Genomic DNA, 14996 nt, shown 5'->3' with positions numbered 1-14996 from the left:
TAAAGGGTTAATACAGGTTTAGTAAAGGGTTAATACAGGTCTAGTAAAGGGTTAATACAGGTTTAGTAAAGGGTTAATACAGGTTTAGTAAAGGGTTAATACAGGTTTAGTAAAGGGTTAATACAGGTTTAGTAAAGGGTTAATACAGGTTTAGTAAAGGGTTAATACAGGTCTAGTAAAGGGTTAATACAGGTTTAGTAGGTTTAGGTAAAGGGTTAATAAGGTCTAGTAAAGGGTTAATACAGGTTTAGTAAAGGGTTAATACAGGTTTAGTAAAGGGTTAATACAGGTCTAGTAAAGGGTTAATACAGGTCTAGTAAAGGGTTAATACAGGTTTAGTAAAGGGTTAATACAGGTTTAGTAAAGGGTTAATACAGGTTTAGTAAAGGGTTAATACAGGTTTAGTAAAGGGTTAATACAGGTTTAAAGGGTAAAGGGTTAATACAGGTTTAGTAAAGGGTTAATACAGGTTTAGTAAAGGGTTAATACAGGTTTAGTAAAGGGTTAATACAGGTTTAGTAAAGGGTTAATACAGGTCTAGTAAAGGGTTAATACAGGTTTAGTAAAGGGTTAATACAGGTTTAGTAAAGGGTTAATACAGGTTTAGTAAAGGGTTAATACAGGTCTAGTAAAGGGTTAATACAGGTTTAGTAAAGGGTTAATACAGGTCTAGTAAAGGGTTAATACAGGTTTAGTAAAGGGTTAATACAGGTTTAGTAAAGGGTTAGTAAAGGGTTAATACAGGTCTAGTAAAGGGTTAATACAGGTTTAGTAAAGGGTTAATACAGGTTTAGTAAAGGGTTAATACAGGTCTAGTAAAGGGTTAATACAGGTTTAGTAAAGGGTTAATACAGGTTTAGTAAAGGGTTAATACAGGTCTAGTAAAGGGTTAATACAGGTTTAGTAAAGGGTTAATACAGGTTTAGTAAAGGGTTAATACAGGTCTAGTAAAGGGTTAATACAGGTTTAGTAAAGGGTTAATACAGGTCTAGTAAAGGGTTAATACAGGTTTAGTAAAGGGTTAATACAGGTCTAGTAAAGGGTTAATACAGGTTTAGTAAAGGGTTAATACAGGTTTAGTAAAGGGTTAATACAGGTTTAGTAAAGGGTTAATACAGGTTTAGTAAAGGGTTAGTAAAGGGTTAATACAGGTTTAGTAAAGGGTTAATACAGGTTTAGTAAAGGGTTAATACAGGTTTAGTAAAGGGTTAATACAGGTCTAGTAAAGGGTTAATACAGGTTTAGTAAAGGGTTAATACAGGTCTAGTAAAGGGTTAATACAGGTTTAGTAAAGGGTTAATACAGGTCTAGTAAAGGGTTAATACAGGTCTAGTAAAGGGTTAATACAGGTTTAGTAAAGGGTTAATACAGGTCTAGTAAAGGGTTAATACAGGTTTAGTAAAGGGTTAATACAGGTCTAGTAAAGGGTTAATACAGGTCTAGTAAAAGGGTTAATACAGGTTTAGTAAAGGGTTAATACAGGTTTAGTAAAGGGTTAATACAGGGGTTAATACTAGTAAAGGGTTAATACAGGTCTAGTAAAGGGTAGTAAAGGGTTAATACAGGTTTAGTAAAGGGTTAGTAAAGGGTTAATACAGGTCTAGTAAAGGGTTAATACAGGTCTAGTAAAGGGTTAATACAGGTTTAGTAAAGGTTTAGTAAAGGGTTAATACAGGTTTAGTAAAGGGTTAATACAGGTCTAGTAAAGGGTTAATACAGGTTTAGTAAAGGGTTAATACAGGTTTAGTAAAGGGTTAATACAGGTTTAGTAAAGGGTTAATACAGGTTTAGTAAAGGGTTAATACAGGTCTAGTAAAGGGTTAATACAGGTCTAGTAAAGGGTTAATACAGGTTTAGTAAAGGGTTAATACAGGTTTAGTAAAGGGTTAATACAGGTCTAGTAAAGGGTTAATACAGGTCTAGTAAAGGGTTAATACAGGTTTAGTAAAGGGTTAATACAGGTTTAGTAAAGGGTTAATACAGGTTTAGTAAAGGGTTAATACAGGTTTAGTAAAGGGTTAATACAGGTTTAGTAAAGGGTTAATACAGGTCTAGTAAAGGGTTAATACAGGTCTAGTAAAGGGTTAATACAGGTCTAGTAAAGGGTTAATACAGGTTTAGTAAAGGGTTAATACAGGTTTAGTAAAGGGTTAATACAGGTTTAGTAAAGGGTTAATACAGGTTTAGTAAAGGGTTAATACAGGTTTAGTAAAGGGTTAATACAGGTTTAGTAAAGGTTAGTAAAGGGTTACAGGTTTAGTAAAGGGTTAATACAGGTTTAGTAAAGGGTTAATACAGGTTTAGTAAAGGGTTAATACAGGTTAGTAAAGGGTTAATACAGGTTTAGTAAAGGGTTAATAAGGTCTAGTAAAGGGTTAATACAGGTTTAGTAAAGGGTTAATACAGGTCTAGTAAAGGGTTAATACAGGTTTAGTAAAGGGTTAATTAGTAGGTCTAGTAAAGTAAAGGGTTAATACAGGTTTAGTAAAGGGTTAATACAGGTCTAGTAAAGGGTTAATACAGGTTTAGTAAAGGGTTAATACAGGTTTAGTAAAGGGTTAATACAGGTTTAGTAAAGGGTTAATACAGGTTAATAGTTTAAAAGGGTTAATACAGGTTTAGTAAAGGGTTAATACAGGTCTAGTAAAGGGTTAATACAGGTTTAGTAAAGGGTTAATACAGGTTTAGTAAAGGGTTAATACAGGTCTAGTAAAGGTCTAGTAAAGGGTTAGTAAAGGGTTAATACAGGTCTAGTAAAGGGTTAGTAAAGGGTTAATACAGGTTTAGTAAAGGGTTAGTAAAGGGTTAATACAGGTTTAGTAAAGGGTTAATACAGGTTTAGTAAAGGGTTAATACAGGTTTAGTAAAGGGTTAATACAGGTTTAGTAAAGGGTTAATACAGGTCTAGTAAAGGGTTAATACAGGTTTAGTAAAGGGTTAATACAGGTCTAGTAAAGGTCTAGTAAAGGGTTAATACAGGTCTAGTAAAGGGTTAATACAGGTTTAGTAAAGGGTTAATACAGGTTTAGTAAAGGGTTAATACAGGTCTAGTAAAGGGTTAATACAGGTTTAGTAAAGGGTTAATACAGGTTTAGTAAAGGGTTAATACAGGTTTAGTAAAGGGTTAATACAGGTTTAGTAAAGGGTTAAATACAGGTTTAGTAAAGGGTTAATACAGGTTTAGTAAAGGGTTAATACAGGTTTAGTAAACAGGTTTAGTTAAAGGTTAATACAGGTCTAGTAAAGGGTTAATACAGGTTAGTAAAGGGTTAATACAGGTCTAGTAAAGGGTTAATACAGGGTTAGTAAAGGTTTAGTAAAGGGTTAGTAAAGGGTTAATACAGGTTTAGTAAAGGGTTAATACAGGTTTAGTAAAGGGTTAATACAGGTTTAGTAAAGGGTTAATACAGGTTTAGTAAAGGGTTAATACAGGTTTAGTAAAGGGTTAATACAGGTTTAGTAAAGGGTTAATACAGGTCTAGTAAAGGGTTTCAGTAAAGGTCTAGGCAAAGGGTTAGTAAAGGGTAGTAAAGGGTTAATACAGGTTTAGTAAAGGGTTAATACAGGTCTAGTAAAGGGTTAATACAGGTTTAGTAAAGGGTTAATACAGGTCTAGTAAAGGGTTAATACAGGTTTAGTAAAGGGTTAATACAGGTTTAGTAAAGGGTTAATACAGGTTTAGTAAAGGGTTAATACAGGTTTAGTAAAGGGTTAATACAGGTTTAAAGGTAAAGGGTTAATACAGGTTTAGTAAAGGGTTAATACAGGTTTAGTAAAGGGTTAATACAGGTTTAGTAAAGGGTTAATACAGGTTTAGTAAAGGGTTAATACAGGTTTAGTAAAGGGTTAATACAGGTTTAGTAAAGGGTTAATACAGGTCTAGTAAAGGGTTAATACAGGTTTAGTAAAGGGTTAATACAGGTTTAGTAAAGGGTTAATACAGGTTTAGTAAAGGGTTAATACAGGTTTAGTAAAGGGTTAATACAGGTCTAGTAAAGGGTTAATACAGGTTTAGTAAAGGGTTAATACAGGTTTAGTAAAGGGTTAATACAGGTCTAGTAAAGGGTTAATACAGGTCTAGTAAAGGGTTAGTAAAGGGTTAGTAAAGGGTTAATACAGGTTTAGTAAAGGGTTAATACAGGTTTAGTAAAGGGTTAATACAGGTTTAGTAAAGGGTTAATACAGGTTTAGTAAAGGGTTAATACAGGTTTAGTAAAGGGTTAATACAGGTCTAGTAAAGGGTTAATACAGGTCTAGTAAAGGGTTAATACAGGTTTAGTAAAGGGTTAATACAGGTTTAGTAAAGGGTTAATACAGGTTTAGTAAAGGTTTAATTAATACAGGTTTAGTAAAGGGTTAATACAGGTTTAGTAAAGGGTTAATACAGGTCTAGTAAAGGGTTAATACAGGTCTAGTAAAGGGTTAATACAGGTTTAGTAAAGGGTTAATAAGGTTTACAGGGGTTAATAGTAAAAGGGTTAGTAAAGGGTTAATACAGGTTTAAAAGGGTTAATACAGGTTAGTAAAGGGTTAATACAGGTTTAGTAAAGGGGTCTAGTAAAGGGTTAATACAGGTCTAGTAAAGGGTTAATACAGGTTTAGTAAAGGGTTAATACAGGTTTAGTAAAGGGTTAAGGTTAGTAAAGGGTTAGTAAAGGGTTAATACAGGTTTAGTAAAGGGTTAATACAGGTCTAGTAAAGGGTTAATACAGGTTTAGTAAAGGGTTAATACAGGTCTAGTAAAGGGTTAATACAGGTTTAGTAAAGGGTTAATACAGGTTTAGTAAAGGGTTAATACAGGTTTAGTAAAGGGTTAATACAGGTTTAGTAAAGGGTTAATACAGGTTTAGTAAAGGGTTAATACAGGTTTAGTAAAGGGTTAATACAGGTTTAGTAAAGGGTTAGTAAAGGGTTAATACAGGTCTAGTAAAGGGTTAATACAGGTTTAGTAAAGGGTTAATACAGGTTTAGTAAAGGGTTAATACAGGTTTAGTAAAGGGTTAATACAGGTTTAGTAAAGGGTTAATACAGGTCTAGTAAAGGGTTAATACAGGTTTAGTAAAGGGTTAATACAGGTTTAGTAAAGGGTTAATACAGGTTTAGTAAAGGGTTAGTAAAGGGTTAATACAGGTTTAGTAAAGGGTTAATACAGGTTTAGTAAAGGGTTAGTAAAGGGTTAATACAGGTTTAGTAAAGGGTTAATACAGGTTTAGTAAAGGGTTAATACAGGTCTAGTAAAGGGTTAATACAGGTCTAGTAAAGGGTTAATACAGGTTTAGTAAAGGGTTAATACAGGTTTAGTAAAGGGTTAATACAGGTTTAGTAAAGGGTTAATACAGGTTTAGTAAAGGGTTAATACAGGTTTAGTAAAGGGTTAATACAGGTCTAGTAAAGGGTTAATACAGGTTTAGTAAAGGGTTAATACCGGTCTAGTAAAGGTTTAGTAAATGTTTGGTAAATTATAGGTTAGAATAATCACCTTCTCATAGTCCACCAGCTCCCCCTGTTTCCTGATGTTCTTCTTAGCCAGATAGATTGCTGGACAGAGATAAGATGACCAGTTTAGACCATACAAACTGTAGTCAAATAAATGACAGAAGTCACAACATACTCTCAATGCCTAACCTTTAACCCTTAACCCTCAACTCTTAACCCTCAACCCTCAACTCTTAAGCCTCGACCCTCAATTGTCAACTCTTAACTCTTAACCATTAACCCTCAACTCTTAATACTCAACTCCTAACCCTCAGCCCTTAACCCTTAACCCTCAACTCTTAACCCTCATTCCTCAACTCTTAACCCTTAACCTCTCTTAACCCTTATCCCTCAGCCCTCAACTCTTAACCCTTAACCTTTAACCTTTAACCCTCAACTCTTAACCCTCAATCCTCAACTCTTAACCCTTAACCTCTCTTAACCCTTATCCCTCAGCCCTCAACTCTTAACCCTTAACCTTTAACCTTTAACCCTCAACTCTTAACCCTCAATCCTCAACTCTTAACCTTTAACCTCTCTTAACCCTTATCCCTCAACCCTCAACTCTTAACCCTTAACCTTTAACCTTTAACCCTCAACTCCTAACCCTCAACTGTTAACCCTTAAGGAGCGACTGTCACTACTTATCCTTTTGAAAACGGCCTATAAGGCATCGATATGAGTCAGAAACATTTTTTGTGTCAAAATGTATGACAAAGTGTAAATAGGCTAAATATGGGCACAGTCAGTCTGGGTCTAAAGTTTGGAACCTGAGTGGGTCACAACGAGTCAATGGAGGTACGTTTTGGATTAGAATTATGTAAACAATTCATGCCCCCTTTTCCCAAAGCTCAACGCTCAAATCACTCCTCCTTTATTGAATGGCTCTGTTGTTTTATTGCCCCCAATGAGTTCAAAGGATCACGGCCGTTTGAGACTGAAAAGCCCTATACAGATTGACCACAGCCAACTAGGGTTTAGGGTTAGAACCCAAAGGATCACGGCCGTTTGAGACTGAAAAGCCCTATACAGATTGACCACAGCCAACTATGGTTAGGGTTAGAACCCAAAGGATCACGGCCGTTTGAGACTGAAAAGCCCTATACAGATTGACCACAGCCAACTAGGGTTTAGGGTTAGAACCCAAAGGATCACGGCCGTTTGAGACTGAAAAGCCCTATACAGATTGACCACAGCCAACTATGGTTAGGGTTAGAACCCAAAGGATCACGGCCGTTTGAGACTGAAAAGCCCTATACAGATTGACCACAGCCAACTATGGTTTGCATGCCCTTCCGAAGTACCCTAATATCCTACCGTTCGGAATACGTGGTTGGGGTTCATTGGTCCCCAGTGGTGGTGAAAATACCGTTAGCTAGACCATAGATTGCTGATTATGTATATTTTGATAATCATTATCCCTATCGTCGCTAGTATAGCTGACATTGGCTTGTTAGCTACCTAACTAGCTAGCTAGCTAAAGTTAGCCTACTTCAAAACAACTCAGATTTGGCTTGGAAACAGAATTTGCCAAAAGGCACCTAAAGGACTCTCAGACCATGAGAAACAAGATTCTCTGGTCTGATGAAATCAAGATTGAACTCTTTGGACTGAAAGCCAAACGTCACATCTGGAGGAAACCTGGCACCATCCCTATGGTGAAGCATGGTGGTGGCAGTAGCATTTTCAGCGGCAGGGACTGGAAGACTAGTCAGTATCGATGGAAAGATGAACAGAGCAAAGTACAGAGAGATCTTTAAATGCTCCAGAGCGCTCAGGACCTTCCAGCTCGGGGTGGCAGGGTAGCCTAGTGGTTAGAGTGTTGGAATACAACCGAAGGTTGCAAGTTCAAACCCCTGAAGCTGACAAGGTACAAATCTGTCGTTCTGCCCCTGAACAGGCAGTTAACCCGCTGTTCTTAGGCCGTCATTGAAAATAAGAATATGTTCTTAACTGACTTGCCAAGTTAAATAAAGGTAAAATAAAAACAGGACAACGACCCAAGAACAAACAGCCAAGACAACGGAGCTCATTCTCTCCCTCATCGATTTTGAGGGACCAGCCGAGACATCTGCCACGGGCCAACTGAAGGGACAGTTCGAGAGGTTGCGAACTTGAAAGCCGCCGCGGCCCAAGTGATAGTGGTGGATGGCCAGCTACTTCAGGGGTGAGTGACTGGCTATACCGTCATTTCCAAATCAAGCCTTTTGTATCAGGTGTCGCACCAACATGGGGAACTTCGAGAGGTGCTGTTTGCTGCTCCAACGAAGAGTGGGAGCTGTTCTCGAGCTGGCCCGCACCCATCTGTTGGGGGTGTACCTGGGAATGGAGAAGACCCGGGAACAGGTTGGCGCCCAGTTCCACCGGAAGACTTTTGCCACAGCTGCCCGGAGTGTCAAATCACCACCCCAAATGCACACTTCCCAAAACCGCTGGTCCCGCTACTGATCATCAGGTTGCCATTTGAACGGATCGCAATGGACATAGTGGGGCCACTGGTAAAAATGGCACCAGGACACTGGTACATCCTGGTAATAGTAGATTATGCCACCCGATATCCCTACGGGCGGCGGTCTCCAAGGGAATCGCCCGGGATCTATTCCACCTCTTTAACCAGGTGGGCATCCTGAACGAGATCCCAAGGTATGAAAGCAGATCTTGAACTCCGTCTTTCACCCTCAGAGAAATGGGCTCGTCAATTGTTTGGGGGGTATTAGACAGCTTTTTCGACACCAGACAGCTTATATCAGTACCGGGTCCTCCCATTCAGTCTCATCGGAGCCCCACCCATGTTCCAGCACCTGGGTCCTCCCATTCAGTCTCATCGGAGCCCCACCCATGTTCCAGCACCTGGGTCCTCCCATTCAGTCTCATCGGAGCCCCACCCATGTTCCAGCACCTGATGGATAAAGTCCTCCGACCCCACCAACAGTGGGCAGCGGCCTATATGGATATATGGTAAGCCGGGTTGACAGCGAACCCCAAGAAATGCAAGCTGGGGTTTGAGGAGGTGGAGTACCTGGGGTATTTGATCAGACGGGGGAAAGTCAAGCCCCAGGAGAAGAAGCTCCACGCGGTACGTGACTGGCCCGTTCCACGCACCAAGACACAGGTCAAGTCCTTCCTGGGGCAGGATGGGATACTACAGCCAGTTTATCCCCAACTTTGCAGCTAGCGCCTCCCCCTTACCTATCTAACCAGGGCCCACCTCCTGAAAACAGTGAACTGGTCAGACGAGACCGAAGCCGCGTTCAGGCACCTGAAGGAAGCGCTTTGCTCCCATCCGAATCTAGTAACGCCCGATGTTGGTCCAGACGGACACCAGCGACACAGGACTAGGGGCCGTCCTGTCCCAGGTACAGGGGACTAGGGGCCGTCCTGTCCCAGGTACAGGGGACTAGGGGCCATCCTGTCCCAGGTACAGGGGACTAGGGGCCATCGTGTCCCAGGTACAGGGGACTAGGGGCCGTCCTGTCCCAGGTACAGGTACAGGGGACTAGGGGCCGTCCTGTCCCAGGTACAGGGGACTAGGGGCCATCCTGTCCCAGGTACAGGGGACTAGGGGCCGTCCTGTCCCAGGTACAGGGGACTAGGGGCCGTCCTGTCCCAGGTACAGGTACAGGGGACTAGGAGCCGTCCTGTCCCAGGTACAGGTACAGGGGACCAGAGGCCTTTCTGTCCCAGGTACAGTATCTGTCTCGGCTGGGAATGACAGTATCTGTATCTGGGAATGACAGTATCTGTATTGGCTGGGAATGACAGTATCTGTATCGGCTGGGAATGACAGTATCTGTATCGGCTGGGAATGACAGTATCTGTATCGGCTGGGAATGACAGTATCTGTATCTGCTGGGAATGACAGTATCTGTATCTGCTGGGAATGACAGTATCTGTATCTGGGAATGACAGTATCTGTATCTGGGAATGACAGTATCTGTATCGGCTGGGAATGACAGTATCTGCTGGGAATGACAGTATCTGTATCTGGGAATGACAGTATCTGTATCGGGAATGACAGTATCTGTATCAGCTGGGAATGACAGTATCTGTATCAGCTGGGAATGACAGTATCTGTATCAGCTGGGAATGACAGTATCTGTATCTGGGAATGACAGTATCTGTATCTGCTGGGAATGACAGTATCTGTATCTGGGAATGGGAAATGACAGTATCTGTATCTGGGAATGACAGTATCTGTATCGGCTGGGAATGACAGTATCTGTATCTGGCTGGGAATGACAGTATCTGTGTTGGGAATGACAGTATCTGTATCGGCTGGGAATGACAGTATCTGTATCTGCTGGGAATGACAGTATCTGTATCTGCTGGGAATGACAGTATCTGTATCTGGGAATGACAGTATCTGTATCTGGGAATGACAGTATCTGTATCTGGGAATGACAGTATCTGTATCTGGGAATGACAGTATCTGTATCTGGGAATGACAGTATCTGTATCTGGGAATGACAGTATCTGTATCTGGGAATGACAGTATCTGTATCTGGGAATGACAGTATCTGTATCTGCTGGGAATGACAGTATCTGTATCTGGGAATGACAGTATCTGTATCTGGGAATGACTGGGAATGACAGTATCTGTATCTGGCTGGGAATGACAGTATCTGTATCTGGGAATGACAGTATCTGTATCAGCTGGGAATGACAGTATCTGTATCTGGGAATGACAGTATCTGTATCTGGGAATGACAGTATCTGTATCTGGGAATGACATATCTGTATCTGTATCTGGGAATGACAGTATCTGTATCTGGGAATGACAGTATCTGTATCTGGGAATGACAGTATCTGTATCTGGGAATGACAGTATCTGTATCTGGGAATGACAGTATCTGTATCAGCTGGGAATGACAGTATCTGTATCTGGGAATGACAGTATCTGTATCTGCTGGGAATGACAGTATCTGTATCGGCTGGGAATGACAGTATCTGTATCGGCTGGGAATGACAGTATCTGTATCTGCTGGGAATGACAGTATCTGTATCTGCTGGAATGACAGTATCTGTATCTGCTGGGAATGACAGTATCTGTATCTGGGAATGACAGTATCTGTATCTGGGAATGACAGTATCTGTATCTGTATCTGGGAATGACAGTATCTGTATCTGGGAATGACAGTATCTGTATCTGGGAATGACAGTATCTGTGACAGTATCGGCTGGGAATGACAGTATCTGTATCGGCTGGGAATGACAGTATCTGTATCTGCTGGGAATGACAGTATCTGTATCTGCTGGGAATGACAGTATCTGTATCTGGGAATGACAGTATCTGTATCTGGGAATGACAGGTATCTGGGAATGACAGTATCTGTATCTGGGAATGACAGTATCTGTATCTGGGAATGACAGTATCTGGGGAATGACAGTATCTGTATCTGCTGGGAATGACAGTATCTGTATCTGGGAATGACAGTATCTGTATCTGGGAATGACAGTATCTGTATCTGCTGGGAATGACAGTATCTGTATCTGGGAATGACAGTATCTGTATCTGGGAATGACAGTATCTGTATCTGGGAATGACAGTATCTGTATCTGCTGGGAATGACAGTATCTGTATCTGGGAATGACAGTATCTGTATCTGGGAATGACAGTATCTGTATCTGGGAATGACAGTATCTGTATCTGGGAATGACAGTATCTGTATCTGGGAATGACAGTATCTGTATCTGGGAATGACAGTATCTGTATCTGGGAATGACAGTATCTGTATCTGGGAATGACAGTATCTGTATCTGGGAATGACAGTATCTGTATCTGGGGAATGACAGTATCTGTATCGGCTGGGAATGACAGTATCTGTATCTGGGAATGACAGTATCTGTATCTGGGAATGACAGTATCTGTATCTGGGAATGACAGTATCTGTATCTGGGAATGACAGTATCTGTATCTGGGAATGACAGTATCTGTATCTGGGAATGACAGTATCTGTATCTGGGGGAATGACAGTATCTGTATCTGGGAATGACAGTATCTGTATCTGCTGGGAATGACAGTATCTGTATCTGGGAATGACAGTGGGAATGACAGTATCTGTATCTGCTGGGAATGACAGTATCTGTATCTGGGAATGACAGTATCTGTATCTGCTGGGAATGACAGTATCTGTATCTGGGAATGACAGTATCTGTATCTGGGAATGACAGTATCTGTATCGGCTGGGAATGACAGTATCTGTATCTGGGAATGACAGTATCTGTATCGGCTGGGAATGACAGTATCTGTATCTGCTGGGAATGACAGTATCTGTATCTGCTGGGAATGACAGTATCTGTATCTGGGAATGACAGTATCTGTATCGGCTGGGAATGACAGTATCTGTATCTGGCTGGGAATGACAGTATCTGTATCTGGGAATGACAGTATCTGTATCTGGGAATGACAGTATCTGTATCAGGTATCTGGGAATGACAGTATCTGTATCTGGGAATGACAGTATCTGTATCTGGGGAATGGGAATGACAGTATCTGTATCTGGGAATGACAGTATCTGTATCGGCTGGGAATGACAGTATCTGTATCTGGGAATGACAGTATCTGTATCTGCTGGGAATGACAGTATCTGTATCTGGGAATGACAGTATCTGTATCTGAATGACAGTATCTGTATCTGGGAATGACAGTATCTGTATCTGGGGAATGACAGTATCTGTATCTGCTGGGAATGACAGTATCTGTATCGGCTGGGAATGACAGTATCTGTATCGGCTGGGAATGACAGTATCTGTATCTGCTGGGAATGACAGTATCTGTATCTGGGAATCTGACAGTATCTGTATCTGCTGGGAATGACAGTATCTGTATCGGCTGGGAATGACAGTATCTGTATCTGCTGGGAATGACAGTATCTGTATCTGGGAATGACAGTATCTGTATCGGCTGGGAATGACAGTATCTGTATCTGCTGGGAATGACAGTATCTGTATCTGCTGGGAATGACAGTATCTGTATCTCTGGGAATGACAGTATCTGTATCGGCTGGGAATGACAGTATCTGTATCGGCTGGGAATGACAGTATCTGTATCTGGGAATGACAGTATCTGTATCTGGCTGGGAATGACAGTATCTGTATCTGTATCTGGGAATGACAGTATCTGTATCTGGGAATGACAGTATCTGTATCTGGGAATGACAGTATCTGTATCTGGGAATGACAGTATCTGTATCTGGGAATGACAGTATCTGTATCTGGGAATGACAGTATCTGTATCTGGGAATGACAGTATCTGTATCAGCAGTATCTGGGAATGACAGTATCTGTATCTGGGGAATGACAGTATCTGTATCTGCTGGGAATGACAGTATCTGTATCTGGGAATGACAGTATCTGTATCTGGGAATGACAGTATCTGTATCTGGGAATGACAGTATCTGTATCTGGGAATGACAGTATCTGTATCTGCTGGGAATGACAGTATCTGTATCTGCTGGGAATGACAGTATCTGTATCTGGGAATGACAGTATCTGTATCGGCTGGGAATGACAGTATCTGTATCGGCTGGGAATGACAGTATCTGTATCTGGGAATGACAGTATCTGTATCTGGGAATGACTGGGAATGTATCTGTATCTGTATCTGGGAATGACAGTATCTGTATCTGTATCTGTATCTGGGAATGACAGTATCTGTATCGGCTGGGAATGACAGTATCTGTATCTGGGGAATGACAGTATCTGTATCAGCTGGGAATGACAGTCTGTATCTGTATCTGGAATGACAGTATCTGTATCTGGCTGGGAATGACAGTATCTGTATCTGCTGGGAATGACAGTATCTGTATCTGTATCTGAATGACAGTATCTGTATCTGGGAATGACAGTATCTGTATCTGACAGTATCTGGGGAATGACAGTATCTGTATCTGGGAATGACAGTATCTGTATCGGCTGGGAATGACAGTATCTGTATCGGCTGGGAATGACAGTATCTGTATCTGGGAATGACAGTATCTGTATCTGGGAATGACAGTATCTGTATCTGCTGGGAATGACAGTATCTGTATCTGGGAATGACAGTATCTGTATCGGCTGGGAATGACAGTATCTGTATCTGCTGGGAATGACAGTATCTGTATCTGGGAATGACAGTATCTGTATCTGGGAATGACAGTATCTGTATCAGCTGGGAATGACAGTATCTGTATCTGGGAATGACAGTATCTGTATCGGCTGGGAATGACAGTATCTGTATCGGCTGGGAATGACAGTATCTGTATCGGCTGGGAATGACAGTATCTGTATCTGCTGGGAATGACAGTATCTGTATCTGGGAATGACAGTATCTGTATCGGCTGGGAATGACAGTATCTGTATCTGCTGGGAATGACAGTATCTGTATCTGCTGGGAATGACAGTATCTGTATCTGCTGGGAATGACAGTATCTGTATCAGCTGGGAATGACAGTATCTGTATCTGGGAATGACAGTATCTGTATCGGCTGGGAATGACAGTATCTGTATCTGGGAATGACAGTATCTGTATCTGGGAATGACAGTATCTGTATCAGCTGGGAATGACAGTATCTGTATCTGGGAATGACAGTATCTGTATCTGGGAATGACAGTATCTGTATCTGGGAATGACAGTATCTGTATCTGCTGGGAATGACAGTATCTGTATCTGCTGGGAATGACAGTATCTGTATCGGCTGGGAATGACAGTATCTGTATCTGCTGGGAATGACAGTATCTGTATCGGCTGGGAATGACAGTATCTGTATCTGCTGGGAATGACAGTATCTGTATCGGCTGGGAATGACAGTATCTGTATCTGCTGGGAATGACAGTATCTGTATCGGCTGGGAATGACAGTATCTGTATCTGGGAATGACAGTATCTGTATCTGCTGGGAATGACAGTATCTGTATCTGTATCTGGCTATCTGGGAATGACAGTATCTGTATCTGCTGGGAATGACAGTATCTGTATCTGCTGGGAATGACAGTATCTGTATCTGCTGGGAATGACAGTATCTGTATCTGGGAATGACAGTATCTGTATCGGCTGGGAATGACAGTATCTGTATCGGCTGGGAATGACAGTATCTGTATCTGCTGGGAATGACAGTATCTGTATCTGCTGGGAATGACAGTATCTGTATCGGCTGGGAATGACAGTATCTGTATCAATGACTGGGAATGACAGTATCTGTATCTGCTGGGAATGACAGTATCTGTATCTGGGAATGACAGTATCTGTATCTGGGAATGGGAATGACAGTATCTGTATCGGCTGGGAATGACAGTATCTGTATCTGCTGGGAATGACAGTATCTGTATCGGCTGGGAATGACAGAATGACAGTATCTGTATCGGCTGGGAATGACAGTATCTGTATCTGGCTGGGAATGACAGTATCTGTATCTGGGAATGACAGTATCTGTATCTGGGAATGACAGTATCTGTATCAGTATCTGTATCGGCTGGGAATGACAGTATCTGTATCTGGGAATATCTGTATCTGGGAATGACAGTATCTGTATCGGGGAATGACAG

The 14996-nt window shown here is 41.3% G+C and overlaps 2 protein-coding genes across 2 annotated transcripts in view; one reads left to right on the top strand and one right to left on the bottom strand.

Moving 5' to 3' along the window:
- rgs11 (regulator of G protein signaling 11) overlaps positions 1-5557 on the bottom strand; it is a 77684-nt gene extending 72127 nt beyond the window's left edge. Inside the window, exon 1 of the mRNA XM_065000818.1 lies at positions 5480-5557. The gene's annotated coding sequence lies outside the window, so the exon portion shown is untranslated. The remainder of the gene's footprint in view (positions 1-5479) is intronic.
- Positions 5558-7704: 2147 nt separating this feature from the next.
- LOC135560291 (regulator of G-protein signaling 11-like) overlaps positions 7705-14996 on the top strand; it is a gene marked incomplete at its 3' end in the record, with an annotated part of 78265 nt that continues 70973 nt past the window's right edge. The window contains exons 1-3 of the mRNA XM_065002149.1: positions 7705-7821; positions 8057-8118; positions 8323-8433. Of these exons, the coding sequence (XP_064858221.1) occupies positions 7705-7821; positions 8057-8118; positions 8323-8433 (290 nt within the window). The remainder of the gene's footprint in view (positions 7822-8056; positions 8119-8322; positions 8434-14996) is intronic.

The sequence above is a fragment of the Oncorhynchus nerka genome, linkage group LG15 (genome assembly GCF_034236695.1).
Source record: "Oncorhynchus nerka isolate Pitt River linkage group LG15, Oner_Uvic_2.0, whole genome shotgun sequence".
In the NCBI taxonomy this organism is placed as follows: Eukaryota; Metazoa; Chordata; class Actinopteri; order Salmoniformes; family Salmonidae; genus Oncorhynchus; species Oncorhynchus nerka.
The sequence above is the reverse complement of the archived record's forward strand: the minus strand, read 5'-3'. Positions and strand labels throughout refer to the sequence as shown.